The 16,484-nt window shown below is 45.5% G+C and overlaps 1 protein-coding gene across 2 annotated transcripts in view; it reads left to right on the top strand.

Annotated features, from left to right (window-relative positions):
* The window catches only part of EBF2 (EBF transcription factor 2), a 197,579-nt gene that overhangs the window by 143,638 nt on the left and 37,457 nt on the right, over positions 1–16,484 (top strand). For both annotated transcript variants that reach the window (XM_086703421.1, XM_086703420.1), the window contains exons 8-10: positions 9,563–9,680; positions 11,197–11,327; positions 12,220–12,346. In XM_086703421.1, coding sequence (XP_086559547.1) covers positions 9,563–9,680; positions 11,197–11,327; positions 12,220–12,346 — 376 coding nt within the window. The remainder of the gene's footprint in view (positions 1–9,562; positions 9,681–11,196; positions 11,328–12,219; positions 12,347–16,484) is intronic.

Raw genomic sequence — 16,484 nt, forward strand, 5'->3', positions numbered from 1 at the left:
GCTCAGTCGGTTAAGCATCCGACTTCGGCTCAGGTCACGATCTCGCGGTCCGTGAGTTCGAGCCCCGCGTTGGGCTCTGTGCTGACAGCTCGGAGTCTGGAGCCCGCTTCGGATTCTGTGTCTCCCTCTCTCTGACCCTCCCCTTTCTCTATCTCAAAAATAAATTTAAAAAATTAAAAAAAATAAATAAACAGGCCTGATCACTGTAGAGGGCTGCAGTATTTTCCATCATATAGGTAGCACCAACTTGTCCATTAGTCATTCTGAAGTTAGTAGCATGTGCCTTGAGATATCTCTCACCCGAGCATAATATGAAATGAACTCCTTCGTTTAGACCTAAAGCTTTCGTGTAGTTAGGATAAAGACTCTTACTGTCATGTGCTGAACTTTTCTGAGTGACTCTCGTACGCCTCAGGTTCACCCCTAAATGATTCCGTTTTTGGATTAGGTCCACCAAAATCATAACTTTTGTTTATACGCCGATTCTGGGGGGAGGACTGAGAAATATATACAGACAGGTCTCACCACCTGTGGCCTCAAGAGACAAACGGGCAAGATATATGGAGGGGCACAGGCACCCATTTCTGACGAAAGGAAAGTCATCGTGGGGCCAGATTGGGAAGGACATCGGTGCTAAGTCGATTCCTGTTTGTTTATAGGGGTCTTCACAGAATCCCGGGATGGGCCTGCCAGAGGGGATTTTGAGGGGCACTTGGAGGGGGTGAGAGAGGGGGTTGTGCCTGGTGAGGATACATCTAGGTCTGCCAGACCTGGGAGGAAGAGATGTGGAGAGAAGGGAACGGAAGGCGGTAAGATCTCCTCCATCAGAATGAAGAAAGGAAGTGAGGCCGCATAAGCCCTGACTGGCATCGCTGTGGTAGCTGGATAATGTCAGAGGCCTGGGGCCCGGAAACAGTCGTTACTGCCCAGGAGCAACCGGGAAATTAATGTGGATGACAGAGACACCCAGTCCCCACAGCTGGGCGTCAGCCCTTAGTCTGTGTGACTAAACAACGCATGAGCGAAGGGCAGGGCTGCTCATGTCTTGGAACAGGGCCAGGATCCATCCAACAAACCCTTACGATTTCTTAACCCCCCGGTTCTTATATAAAACGTTTTAATGGCACCACCATCTATTTTCCTTAAATAAAAAATGTTGACTGTTTCTCTCACACCCATTGAAGAGGGGAACGAGAGTTTAAATGAACTCCAAATGGTAAAAATTTAATACAGCTCCAGCTGCCTGCAGGTTTCTTCAGTTCAAATCTTTCAAATCGAGAGCTCCCCCAGCTGCTCTGTGATCTCATGCACCCTTGGAAGGTTGCTGGGCTACTGAGTAGCAGGTTTAAAGCTCATAATGAAAATCACTTGACTTATGGCCTCTCTAATCAACAGGTGAGTCCATGATCTGGTGGTAAAATAAACCAGAGAGTCCAGGAAAGAATAATTATCTATCTGGAGTCAGAAAAAAAACAAAACCCCTCCGAGGGGCTGAGGATATTTCCCTCAGTCTAGTGCTTTAAGCTCAGGGAAGGCTTTCTGTGGGTCACTTCAAGCTTTTCTCTGCTTGGCAGGATAACCTGCTGCCCCCCCCCTGCCACCCAACGCGTGACCTTTGGCATCTCAAATGGGGACAAGAATCAGGCGGACAAAAGGTTTGACTCACCCCCATAGGGAATGTGTTTTGACTTCTTTGGGGGGAGAAAAGGGAGATTGGTAGCAAGTAGCTCTCTGTATAACTTTTGGGAAAAGGACACGTCAGATTTCAGGTAAGTGGAAACAAAGCTTAAATGCTCCAGCATTTTAGGAGACTCAAGCTTGGGCCCTAAACCCTACCTCTGAACGCATTCCAGAACAATCAGATGCAGAACTTCCTGGAAAGCAAAGCTTTTTTAGTTTTGCAACAAGAGTGCGTAGATTTTTAGCTGCTTATGGGGACTGCATGCTCCTGGTTTTTGATGAGCGACAGGTGATTCATGAGGTCCCCGGTGGGCAGAGTTTGGTGGAAGAAAATGGCCCAACTGAATCGAGAACTGCATCAAATATGTTAAGGCTCCCTTGTGGCTCTCCAAATGTTTGCTAGTAAAATACAGCCCTTGACCAGAACCATCCCGCTCGGAGTACGTTTTGGACGGGGAAAGCAATGGGTTCGATGGAATAAAATGAGGTAGGGTGGATGCAGCAAGTGTCTTTGACCCTTGAGATGGGGCAAATTTAGTTGTAAAGCAGGCTCCCCAATGACACGAAAGGTGGGTTGGAAAAAACATTGCCACTTGATTTTTGTACATATTTAATTCTTAAAAAACAACCCCAAAAAACAGGCTCTAAAAGACAGCCATCCTAAGCCAAATTTGCAAAATATGCCAGCAGAAACTGTCTTTGGCATACTACTGCACTTATGCCCATTAGATTTTTGTTTTGTTTTGTTTTAAGTTCCAGAATGATGATTTCAGTAACCTCAAGTCACGTAACCAAACTTTTTCAGCTCTTCAAGACCTATCTCAAGTTTCACGTCCTTGATGAAAATGGTGGTTACTGCCTTCGGGTTAATTTTTCTCACCTTTGGACTCCTAGGGTATGCAACGGCCACCCAATTTGGTCCTCAATTATGCATTACTATATAGTCATCTTTTCTGATTATGTGTAGTGTTTGTTATGCTTCATCAACTACCTGGTAAGCTCCTTGGAGTCGTGACAATGTTTTCTGTAAGTCTCCATTGCGTGTAGCCGTGGAGTGTCACTGGGAATGTCACTGGGAGTGTCAAAAAATACCATTGACTGCTTGAAACATAGGGCTGTCTTCTTACTTCAGCAAGTGTCTTCTCAGGAGTTATGTCATTAATGCCATGGTCCCCCCTCCTTTCATGCAAGCAGTCCCACAATGCCCCACATCTGTCTCAACAGCACTCAACTTTGTGTTCTCTCCTTCGGCACTTGATCCTTAACTGAACAGAAAATTTAGCCTTAGGGAATACGAAACGGCAGCGATTGCTAAGAATTCTGGGAATTCCTTTAAAAAAAAAAAAAAGATGACAAAATCCATACTTGTGGGGTAGGTGTTTAAAGGTAATTTTGGAGACCCTGGAGTCCAGTAACAAAGAAGAATCTGGTCTTTAAATCTGGTTTGAAAATACGACGTGTGCCAAGAGTAGAGTGGTGGGGAGAAACAATTTTCAGTAGCCAATTGTTTGTTGTCAGCCTGGGTTGAATTAACGGAGGCTTAGACAAAACTGTTTCATCAGAGTCCCCTTGTCGAATGTGAGAATTAGCCAGGGTATAAAAACACCAGTGGAGTATTTTTTTTCTCGTGCTGTGGACTCCAGACTTGGTTGCCTACCACAACCAGAAGTCTGTCTTGATTTTCTCTGTCCCTTTAATGGTCTCTATGTCTCTTTCCTCCTACCACAGGTGGAAAATAAAATCCCACATAATAGTTACGCTTTGGGAAAGCTGAAATAACATATATGGCAACTGAACAGTTATAAGGGAAAAGCACATCATGAATTTAATTCCATTTCCAGATGTAAAATGTCATAAAGAATTTTTTTCCATACTTGGCAAAATAACAGGAATTTTCGAGGCCATTTTATGTAGCTTGGTGGACGCGTGTTTGTGAGTAGGTACACGAGAGCCTTCCACCCTGAGTGTGCTATAAATGCTACGTAGCGTAGCTTTACTGAGATTAAACTACGAAAGGCCCCCACGTTCAGCTAGAAGGTGCATGACCCTCACTGAAATGGAGGGGAAACGTGTCTGACTGATGGTGGACTCTGGTGTGTTTTCAAAGCAGGAGCTCTGATCCATATGGGGAGGTTTCTAACCAGTGTAATTATTCTCTCATGACGACAGACACTAGGATTCTCGTCTGTTTCAAAAAGCAGATCGTGTAGTCATTCCCCCCATTTTTCATTTTGACTTCTCTTTTTCCTTCACCCTCCTGTGTGAGGCTTAGGGCCTTTGTAGGAACACCTGGGTGGGAGCTGAGAGAGGCTGGCTGGGGGTAGAATCCAAGCTGGTCGTCCCTCTGACTTAAGCAATTCAACGAAGCCATACGGTTAGAGCTTTGAGAAGGAGAGATGTTAAAAAGAAAACCAAAAGCGTGATGTTCCAAAAAGCCAAAGACGTCTCAGAGTGAGACATAAAAAATACCTCAAGGGTGGGGATAAGTCAGGTTGGTGAAGGTTCCCAGGCTGCATGCTATCATTCTGATACCAAAGGCACAGTTCCTTTCGTGGCAAATTGGTTGTACGGGTTAACGGATGTGCCCACCTAAAGGGTCACTCCCGCCGTGGCCTTGTATAGGCAGGAGAGACCTCTTCACAGCTCAGCTCCTGCTTTGTATAAATTATTAGAATGAGGGACATGGGAGTACTTTTAGATAATGAGAAGAAAAATATAATTTGAGGAAGCCAATCGGTTTTCTTGGGTACTTTTAGCAGATTGCTAACACAGTTGTAAATTTTGTTCTTACAACTTTCTCGTACTTTTCAAGGGGAGATACAGACTTTTTATTCATGTAGCGAAAACTGCCATTTGATTGGCTGATTCAGAACGGAACGCACACGGCCACTCTCCAGTTGGTCTGTGCGTATTGATCTGGCTTCACCAAAACTTAGAGATCACGCGGCGCAACGTAGGGAGTTGCGAGAAGTACAAAGCTACTGTCACTTAAAGCAATGCAAGCAATTTTGGGGCGCCTGGGTGCTCAGTCAGTTTAGCGTCCGACTTTGGCTCAGGTCATGATCTTGCGGTCTGTGGGTTTGAGCCCGCAGTGGGCTCTGTGCTGACAGCTCAGAGCCTGGAGCCTGCTTCGGATTCTGTGTCTCCTTCTCTCTCTGCCCCTCCCCTGCTTGCGTTCTATCTCTCTCTCTCTCTCCCTCAAAAATAAACATTAAAAAAAAATTTTTTTTAATGCAAACAGTCTCAACGGATCCCTACTTCTCTTTCTTGGAAACTTGTCTTACAAGTGCCATGTCATAAATAATATTTGCATGAATATGGTAGTTTTTGCTTTTGGGTTGAACCGAAATGTTGCAGTTGGGGAGAGCTATAATTTACAGTAGCGTGGGTTTCAGATCTGCAGGCTTTCCTTTGAGAGCTTCGAGCTAAAATACAGATACACCAGATCTGAGAAACAAATGAAAGCTGTCACGGTGTCAGCAGCTAAGACCGGGGGTCCATCCCACACAAATTATGGACATCTGTATTCCTAATTGGCATTCTTTCGGGCTGTGCCAGCAGAATGGGAGTTCCAAGAGAGCCTGACAGCTTCAGAAAAGACAAGGTATCGGGTTTAGGTGGTCGGAGACACTGATGAGACATCGAAGCTCTTTTGTAGGCCGTATTCTCCATAGGTTTGCCACAATACCCGTGATTTTCAGTTTCGGCAACCTCCGAATGGCAATCCTTTGTCAATCCGAAGTTTGCTACTTCTAAAACAGATCAGCTTATGAGCCTGAGACAGCACGTAGTGTTGATGGTTATATGATCAGAAGATCGTTGGCAGAGATGCATACAAATAGTTAACAAGGTAATGGTAAGAAATGTTGACCTTGATTTGTTTAGCTAAGATGTAAAGATTTTTGAAGGTCAAAGGTGTCCTTGTGTAGTGTTTTGGAGTCTAACTGTGTCTGACCCTCTAACATTAAGCTGCTGTGGCCTGCAGTTTTGAAGAGTGAAGCTAACCAGGGGAAAAGAGAGAAGGGGGAGAGAACAGGAAATGGAGTGAGGTGTTTCAGGAAGTTGTCAGGGGTTGACTGATTGATTCCAGATGGAAAAGGTCAGCCTTCGTGACCCAGGAAATACTCACTAGGGGAAAGAAGTTGGCTTGTGGAAGGGGAAGGCCTGGGAGTGGGGCGATGCTGGAATGCACATTCTACTTCCTTTAGTCCCCGAACATTCAGAAACTTTAACTTGTCTGAATAGAATAATATCGGTGTTGTCATCGTTCACCAGAAAACAGGGAAGGAAGTTAAATTCGAAGCTTTCAGTGTACCAAGTGGGTCTTCGCCTCCACGATGCGGTTCGTTTGCTTCCAGGAGTAGAGGGAATGGGCGTAAAAGTCAATATCGGCGTGTGCCTCCATGTACGAGAGCAACAAACAAACATGTCTGGTTTCACGCGGTGGAGTTTGAACATTACGTCCTCGACATATTGCCAAGTCCGTTTCACTGACAGGCTCTCCTAGATACCTCACAGTCTAAGATAGGTTGGAGTATTAAAAATGGGAACTTGCCTCGTATCTATATATACACACACCCACACGCACATACATTTGGACATAATTTAAAATCTTGTAATAAATTTTGCAGACACTGAAATAATTCAGGTTAATTCCCTTGCTGTCACGAGAGGCCAGCGCTAGCCAGCAAGAGATTAAAATTTATTTCCATTGTTAATAGAAAATAATGAAGTGCATCTGAACCATCAGGGTATGTCATTCGGGAAATGTTCACTTTGGAACTGAATCTCACTCCACCCAAATGCACAATGATGAAATCAGCTGGCTCCGAGAAAGCCCCACATTTTGTGGCAGGGATGCACGAGGAGCGTTACAGTACAGTGTGACAAGAAGCTTGTGGAATGAATTAATGTGGTCTCAGAGAGAATGCTCTTTCTGGCCACATAATCCTCAGACAGGCTAGGGTTCCCCTCACTGTGCCTAGGACGGCTCATTGGCAATTAAAGCCAGAAGCACCCTCGCGTTTTCAGGTTTTCCCACAGATGGCAGCCATGTCCTTGAAAATCCATTCGCACACACAAGTTACAAAGGTGGTCCGCTTCCTCTTTTTTTCCTCTGCCTCCTATTGTTTTCAGAGGGCGAGCGTATACAGAGGTGAGTGCTTTCAACCTTCGTGTTCATCCTAACCCCGCGCTAGGAGACTTAGTTTCTCTCTTCCTTTGACTATGATGCCATCTGATGCTTGTCCGGATAAGAACTTGTGCCTCTGCGCATGTGTGAGAGAGTGATGGATGTCTACATCTTACAGTGGCCACCGTACGATAGGAACTTTCTGGAAGGACTTTCCCCAGACTCCTAACGTGTTAACTTGGGCACAGTTAAAAACAGACCCGGAGCTAGACAAGGCTGCATCCCTGAATTGTGAGCTTATAGACGGTAATTTTCTGAGTGACAACTAAGGTTCCTTTAAGTTCATTTTGATGTCACAGAGAGGCAGGGACACCGTACCTGTGGTGCACTCCCAAGTCAGGAGCTGAAGTGTGGGAAGGACACGTAGCTGACTAGGAAGACGTTCTGTTGTCTTTCAATCTCCAGGACCTGACGTAATACCCAACACATAGCAGGAGTTCATTGTAAGCTTTTGGAATGAATGACTGAAGCCCACTTATGTCCCTGGAAAATTCCTATATGCCACTGTCATGCCCACAGCACCAGGCTAGGTGAAATATTTTGTGGACTTCTGTTTATGGGGGTTTTCTTGAACCCTATTACATTAAAATATATATTAAAAATTTTTAAAGATACCATCTAAAACTCCATTTAAGGTAAAAAAAAAATTCAGAAGGGTTTTCTTGGGCGGGGGTTAGGCAGTGGATAGGACTGACTGAGAAGGAACACAAGATAACTTTCTGGGGAGATGGAAATGTTCACTGTCCTGATACGGTGTGAATTACCTGAATGTATCTCTTTGTCAAAGCTGTGCAGCAAAGATTTGTGCATTTCAATGTATGAAAACTTCAACTTAGAAAAAGGATTTATTATACTATTCTGTTTATTTTGTTTGCTTGAAATTATTCGTAGTGGAAAATTTTAAGTGCCGTCTAATGAATCTTATTTCATATTAGAGATAAGGCAGGGTCAAGGTTTCCTCCCGCCCTTCATTTAATAAGGAAGGAAGGGGTGTGCAGAAAAATTACCAGTAGAATATCAGCAAATTTAATTTGGGAGTAGACAGAAGAGTCATTTTTAAATACGGCTCCTCATTATGTACCTATTCAATGTCTTTCCTCAAGAGGTCTATACATACGCATGAATATGTATATAACACGTTACTTTCTCAAAAAAATTGCATGCATAACTGATAAAAAGATTCATGTCTAGCATGGCCCGTCTTCCTGGGTCAAGTAGGTGGTGGGTGCACTCAAGTCCATCCACCTCTGCTATGCTTTCCCAACTGCTCTGGCCTTGACTGATCTCTGTCTTGAATGTCCCCTGCACCCCTGATCTAAGGCACACACATAGACCTCAATTTGATTTCATCTTGCATGCTATTGGTTTGATGTGTTAGCCATATCTCTGTATCCTGAGAGTGAGCTTTTTAAGGGTAGGGACCCTGCCTCGTAAATTTGGTACCCAGCCTGTGTGCCTGCCTTTCCAGAGGCTCCCCGGAGCTTACGCTATGGGAGGGGCTCACTGAGTAATGTCACCTGTCCTATTGACAGGTCAAACAAGGCAGAGGTGAGGCAATTAGGGTCGGACGTCATCCCGATTTGGCATGGGCCAGGCCCTGCCCCAAACGCTTTACGTGAAATATCTCACCTTATCCTTCCTCTGTTTATTCAGCCCTTGAGACAGGCATTATTGTGTATGTTCTACAGATGAGGAAAAAAAGAGATTAGACAAGGTGAAGTAATTCGTCCCAGGTTACAAGGTTGGGGAAGAGCAGGTGTGGCGTTTCAGTTCTGTCTCATTCCCAGTCCATGCCCTTCCATTACTCCACACCCATCCCTTCCCTTTCCTCTGCTTAGATTTACCGACTGTCCTACATTTTCAACACTGACTTCCAGCTTCTTCATCCACTCACCAAAAGATCAGAGCATCTCTGCCGCAGCTCTCGAGTGGGCGGGGCCACCGCAGACCACTCCCCGGGCAGCATCCTGGTGCCCAGCATTGCTTTAGCACACGCTAGAAGTGGGAGAACCCATTTCCAAGCTGGGAGAAATGACCTCCCCACTGGTGTCGAGATCTTCACTTCCTGAGCACACACAATCGGCTCCTTGGTGTGACTACAGATGTAGGGTCAGCTGGGAACGATTGTCCAAGTCCTGTGGTAGAGAACAAGGTTCTTATTTATCTTTTCGAAAAAAGTTTATTATTTACTTTGAGAGAGAGAGAGAGAGAGAGTGAGAGCAGGGGGGGGACAGAGAGAGAGAGAGAGATCGAGAGACCGAGAGTCTCAAGTAGCCTCCATGCTGGCAGTCCATGCCTTAAGGGGGGTTCGAACCCATGAGCCATGAGATCAAGACCTGAGCTGAAAGCAAGAGTCAGATGCTCAGCCTCCTGGGCCACCCAGGCGCTCCTGAGAATGAGGTTTTTAGAACCAGCAGGCGGATGGCCAGTTTCCCCACTTCATCACCTGGGCGTGGTTTGTGTGCAAATACGTAACAACACGTGAGTGAAGGGTGGCCTCTTTCTCCAGAAGGCTCTGCCATAATTATGAGGGGATGGCCTGCTGAGATGCTGAGGGCATGGCCCCGGCCCAAGTTTCTGTTCCGTCTCTCATTAGCCATGGGGAAGTCTGGCAGATCAGTATGCTACGGCCTCTACTACTTTATGTACAACTAACTCCACCCCCACCCCACTTTCACCTGAAATACGCAGGTTGTGTTGTCAACAACGGTGAATGTGGATGGACACGTGCTGGCTGTTTCTGACAACATGTTTGTTCATAACAACTCCAAGCATGGACGGCGAGCGAGAAGGCTGGACCCGTCAGAAGGTAGGGCTGCCCGCTGTCTGGGCTGAGAACAGCACACAGGTCGAGATGTCCGCAATTGTCCTGGCTTGAATTTTCCATTCATGTCTAAGCCGGAGTGGGGAAAGCACACAAGATCATGTGGGTTTTAAGTGAAGTTGTAAACACGGATGCCTGCCTATTCTGCTGCAACGCCACACACGTCCCAGCCCACACTCAGGCCCCCATGCCTCACCGTCCCCTCCATCCAGTTCTGTGTTTTTCTTTTTGCTAGACGGGCATCTCAGGCAAACGTGGGCCTATGACATCTTGGTTAAACAGGAACGTTACCTTGCCAGACATGTATGAATAAGTGTCAGATGTACCCTTAAACAGATTGTGGGCAAAACAAAACAATGTGCAGAATGAAATTGACACTAATTGATTTTTGTTTGCTTGGACAAGAAGAAATCATGATCTGCTCTGGGTAGTTTTCCATGTGCATTAGAGTCGTCAGAAATACTGGTGACTGTTCAACTTCAAGTTGTCCAAAAAATTAAAGCATATCAAGGAAGATAACTGACAAATACCTAAGTAAATTCCATCTTTCACACTCCCCAACTTGCCAGGGTTGGGTAAGGCTTTGTTATAGGGGGTGAATGGCTAACCTAGGCTACTATTTTATTGTGATGTTTTGCTGTGTACTGCCCACCAGCCCCCCGCTCCAGCTTGGCCCTTAAAATGTGTCTTGTATCAATTTAAATAGGAATTAATGAACTGAAAGAAAATGATTGAATCAGTAAAGAATTTGGAGTGGTGTTAATTCTCCCACAGTGGGCATTGAAAGGGGAGAAGAAAATCCCAGGGTTCAGAACTAGGAACCCATCCAGTTTCTTTTGACTGATTGGATGTGATTGACTGGCTGTTCAAAGGGGGCTCATGTTTTTGGAGTCCTGCCAAAGTTCTCCTCCACCTTTGACCCTGTCAACTTTGGAAATGGAGTGATGGATTGACTTTAGTTATGGCCTGAAAACCATATTGGGTTCCTGTTGGGATGTAAAGTCCAGAGGCCTTGAACATATGGAAGAAGGGGGGGGGCGGGGGCGGAATCCTTCCTACAAAGTTAGGAAACTGATTAGAAATTGTCTCTTAATAGAGCCGGAAAAAAACTCAACTATGATAGATTTTACTTTCTCCTCTCACTAGCACATTAACAGGCCTTGTAAATCTTAACATCTTGGGGCAGAGGAGGTGGGGAGAGAAAAGGGATTTACACATTTCTAGTGTGATCAACTTATAAAAATATGGGGGAAAACAACAGGGTTTTAAAAACACCCTTTGCACAATTAGCTAAGTGTTCCACGTTTTCATATATAGTGGTCAACTCATTAGGCTTTAATGACCTGGTGAAAACCAGCAACCAATTAGGGAATGATGGCAAGTCAGCAAAGCTCAACTTGAACTTGAAATAACCAACAGCTTTCAAGAGCAGCCAATCCCCAAAACTCTAAATTTCAACCATCAAAGGACAGCCCTGACTTTTCCTTTCCTATCTTCCTAGCTACCCCCTGCATCAAAGCCATTAGCCCGAGCGAAGGCTGGACCACAGGAGGAGCCATGGTCATCATCATTGGAGACAACTTCTTTGATGGCCTCCAAGTGGTGTTTGGGACCATGCTTGTATGGAGTGAGGTAGGCAAAGGCAACTTGCTTCCCTGATTTTCTTTGGCCCAAAGATTGTTTTGATTTGGGTAAGTGTAATTCCTGGATCATCAGCAAAAACGTGATTGCCTGTTGTTGAGTACTCGCTATGAGCGAGTCACCGAGAATTAAAAGACATGTAAACCACAGTTTATTGTAGGCACGAATCCCTTAAAAAGATAAATCTTTGTTGCGCGTTGTTTACAATTGTGAAAAATTAGGAGTAGCCTAAATATTGAATAATGGAATGGTTAAAATCCATTATTAAAAATTAGGTTTTGACAAAGTTCTAATGACACAGGAGAGGGGATCGTACTTACGCTATAATGGTAAGTGAAAAAAAATTCAGGATAACAAGGTCTACGGATATAAAATCTAATTACACAACATGCATCCATAGAAAAACGCTAGAAACGCACCAAAGGTTAACAGTGGCTGTCTCTGGGTTATGCAATGCTAATGTTTTACTTTATATTTTTCTATCATTTCCAAATGGTCTAAAGTAGGTGTGTTCCACTGTCATAATGAGAAAACCAACAAGACATTACCAAAAGACGAGTACAGTGCTGGGTTGGATATGGAAAGTGGCAAATCACGATGTGAGAGAGTAGCAGTGTGGGAAGCAGGGAGGGAGTGAATACAGGGGGTGGTGGGACTTGAGCAGCGCTGGTGGGGAGGCAAGGATCCAGACAGGTTACCTTGCGAGGAAATTCCAGAGTGGGAGAGAGAAACACGCGCGACACAGGGACGGGGCGTTTGGAGCGTTTGGAGCACTGTGAGTACAGCCAGTTTGCCCCGGGGGGTTGTTGAGGGAGATGCTCCTGTTCTCCATATCCTCGGTGATAACTTGTATAACAGGTATTTTATTTCCCTGCCTGTTCAGCTAATAACTCCTCATGCCATCCGAGTGCAGACTCCTCCCCGGCACATCCCTGGAGTAGTGGAAGTGACATTATCTTATAAATCCAAGCAGTTCTGCAAAGGAGCTCCTGGGAGGTTCATTTACACAGGTGGGTGAGAAAATGATCCAAGGGAGACTGGCTCCTGGTTCACCTTTGCTCTAGCTCCCGGTGTCTCCAATTTATAATGATTTTACCTTTTCTAGGCCTTTCTACGAGTGTGGGAAGAGTGGACTGGGTGATAGGTATTGACTGGGGAAATGCAGACTTGATTCTAAAGTTTATTTTATGCAAGCAGTTTCTCAACAGTCTGAGAGATGATCACGGGAGTTCATTTCACGAGTATATATCCTCATAGATTTAACTCAGCTGGAACCACCTAGAATGGAATTTTGTCTGAGCAATCAGATAAAAAAAAAAAATAGACCAAGTTGCTGGCTATGACTAAATTTTCTTGAAAAAGATTCATAAAAATTACCCAATGATACTACAGACTGATTCAAAGTCTTTTAAAATTTTATGGAAGTGGAAATTATTATTTCGGTATCTGTTGAATATCTACTTTGTATCTACTTTTTCTACATGGAAGGTGCAATGACTTATAAGGCATGCTTCCTATTTGGAGATGTAGAAACTTTTGGAGGAGGGATGGTATATTGCACAGAACAGCCGAGGAATTTGAATATTCAAAATGTTTAGTGTTTCCGATGAATGGAATATGAGTTTGGTGTGGCCTAGAGTAGGAGGAAGGGTTTTCAAGGAGGAGGTGGAAATCAAAGACTGTCTTTTTAATGTTTATTTATTTAGTTTTGAGAGAGAGACAGAAAGCGCAAGTGGGGTAGGGACAGAGAGAGAGACACACAGAATCTGAAGCAGGCTCCAGGCTCTGACACGGGGCTCGAACCCGCGAACTGTGCGATCAGGACGTGAGATCACAAACCGGGAGATCAAGCCGATGTCGGACGCTTAACTGACTGAGCCACCCAGGTGCCCCCAAAGACTATTTTTAGGGGCGGGGAGGATTTGAATAGGCAAAGGGAAGAAGGAAGAATGTTCCAGCTATGGGAATCTCACATACTAAGGCCCAGCGGGTGAGGTGAGCAGGTGTCTGGAGAAGAGAGGGCCGGTTGACAGCCGTGGCAATGCACTCAGGTAGAACTTAGACCAGAACTTAGCCCACATGAGCCACGCAGGGGAGGGAAGGAAAACATAAAACAGTTTGAGAGCCCTGTAGGGTACCTAGAGTGGTCAAAGTCAGAGACAGAACATCAAATGGTGGTTATCGGGTGCTTATTGGGGAGGGAGAATGGGAGTTGATGTTTAATGGGTACAGAGTTTCAGTTTTGTGAGACGAAAAGAATGCTGGAGATGCGTCGCACAACAGTGTGAATGTACCTCACATGCCTGAACTGCGCCCTCAGAAATGGTTTAAGATGGTATATTTTGTTATGCATGTTTTACCACAATTTTTAAAGAAATGAAAAAAAAAAAAAAAAAGCTCCTCGTGTGGGAGTTAGGGCTTGATTTGTAAGACAACGTTAAGTGTTCCCAGGCAAGGGAGAGTAACTCAAAGGGGTTGTCGTAAGAAAAACAAATGCTGTTGGTATAAAGACTGAGTCAGTCAGGGGAATGACTGAAGGCAGGAAGATCAACCAGGACATTGTACTTTGAAGGAGAAAATAAGGGGTGTAGAGAAAGAATCATATGAACCTGAAAAATATATCAGGCACATTACGAAATTCTGATCGTATTTTATAGCGTCCTCGTCTCTCGTTTGGATCCAGCCTCCTGTTCTTGTGTACGTGTAAGCGTCTGGTTAGATATCAATGAGGAGTAGATGGAGAGTAATTTTTAGGTTTATTTATTTAAAATTTCACCTTTGGGGCGCCTGGGTGGCGCAGTCGGTTAAGCGTCCAGCTTCAGCCAGGTCACGATCTCCCGGTCTGTGAGTTCGAGCCCTGTGTCAGGCTCTGGGCTGATGGCTCAGAGCCTGGAGCCTGTTTCCGATTCTATGTCTCCCTCTCTCTGCCCCTCCCCTGTTCATGCTCTGTCTCTCTCTGTCCCAAAAATAAATAAACGTTGAAAAAAAAAAATTTAAAATTTCACCTTTGAATTTTCTCTCTCAGGGTTAGCGTGTGTGTGTGTGTGTGTGTGTGTGTGTGTCTACGGAAGAGTCTATTGCAGGAACAGTAAGCTATTTGCTGCTCTCGCCCCCAGAGGGACACAGTTTACTCATTCATTTAAATGAGTGTTTCTTACATGCCTACTGCCATGGCCTGGCACATGTCTAGGCTCTCCGATGTAGAAATGGGCAAGAGAAAATCCCTCATCTTTTTTTTTTTTTTAATTAAAAAAAAATTTTTTTTCAACGTTTATTTATTTTTGGGACAGAGAGAGACAGAGCATGAACGGGGGAGGGGCAGAGAGAGAGGGAGACACAGAATCGGAAACAGGCTCCAGGCTACGAGCCATCAGCTCGGAGCCCGATGCGGGGCTCGAACTCCCGGACCGCGAGATCGTGACCTGGCTGAAGTCGGACGCTTAACCGACTGCGCCACCCAGGCGCCCCAAGAAAATCCCTCATCTTAATAAAACTGACTTCCAGAGGGGAAGACAGACAACATGGAAAACAGGTAATATAATTTCAACAGTAATAAGTAAGGGATAGAGAATGAGGGAGGGCTTGGGGTGAGGTGGTCAGCGAGTGACGCTGTGAGGAAGGGACGTTGCGTGAAGACCTGTATCACAGGTGTGCAAAGCTGTCCCCCTGCCTCCGTATCTTTCTCACTTTCTCTCGCCTCCACTCACACTGCCTTCCCTCTGCGCCTGGAACTCTTCAGGCCTGTGTTTCTGTGTGGCTCTTCAGTGTTCTCTAGCACAGTGTCTGACTCTCAGTGAATTGGGGCCGAGCGTCCCAAGCAGAGAACAGATTATAGACTGAGAGGTCGGAATAAGCCTGGCGTCGTCAGGGAAGAGCATGAATGCCTGTGGCTGGAGTAGCATTGGGGGGGAGGAAGACAATGGGAGACGAGGTTGGAAGGGCACATAGAGCAAGGGGTTTGAATGGGAAGACACGGAGGATGTTGAACAGGGAAGCAGTCGGCATCCAGACAGGATTGAAGGCCACGGGGCTGGATGAGAGGGCCACAGAAGGGAGTGTAGCTACAGGAGGGAAGAAGTCTCAAGATGGCGCCTCAGGAGCACCAACATGTAGGGCTCGGGGTGATAGGAGGAGCCTGTGAAGGTGACTGAGAAGGAGTGGTTGGTAGGGTTGGAGGACAGCAGAAATGCGGGCTGTCCCCAGAGTTAGGTGAGGAACGGGTCTCACTTTGGGGCACTTGCCACATGTAGGACTCTGGCATCTCGGTTTTTTCTGGTATACTCACTGTATATGGGTGACCATCGGCCTGTGAGGGGACAGGTGGGACTAATAGCAATCACACTGCAGCCAATCCTCAGCTCTCTTGTGAAGTAATGAAAGACATCAATCCTCAGGGAGGCTGTGGACGTGTGGAACCAGGGCTTGTGTGCTTGTACACGCATATGTGTGTGTACATGTGAAAACTGTCTCTGCAGCAGAAGTCCTCACCCTTTGCTGCACTTTAAGTCACTGACACCTGGGCCCCAGACCAAGTATCTCTGAATCTCGGAGGGCAGGACCCACCCAGGTATCCATGCACTTCATATATTCACTGAACAAACATCAGCTCTAAATTACGCTCAAGGCACCAAATCAGTAATTTCAGTATGTCTCTAGCAGCTTACAGTTCTAGAAGGGGAGACGGACACATGGAGATTATGATAATTGGATTAAGTCCCATAAGAGGTATAAATGCATGGAGCACTGAGCAGGGAGTGGCTGACTTTGGGGAATCAGTGAAGGCTTTCCAGGAGGTGACAACGGAGTGACATTTCTAAAGCACAGTAGGAACTTGCCAGACAGAATAGAAGAGGCCGTGATCCACAGCCTGTGGAAACAAAGTGTTTGGCAAAGAGGAGCCCACATAACCATGAAAATAATAGATATTATCTTACTTGTAAATTCCAAGAACGGTAGAGATGATGAGCCATTGAAGATCACGTGGTCAAGCTCCCTCTTTTGCTGATGGGAGAATTGAGAGCCAGGCAGAAGTGACTTGTTCCCAATGGCCCCTTGAATTCAAGGTAGAGTCAGAATAAGGACTCAGGTCTCTGGCCATCCTGCCCGGCATCTTTTATTTAGCAATTATCGTTAACCAACAGCTCGGCC

The sequence above is a fragment of the Puma concolor genome, chromosome B1, assembly GCF_028749965.1.
Source record: "Puma concolor isolate L17-30 chromosome B1, mPumCon1.1.hap2, whole genome shotgun sequence".
Taxonomy (NCBI): Eukaryota; Metazoa; Chordata; class Mammalia; order Carnivora; family Felidae; genus Puma; species Puma concolor.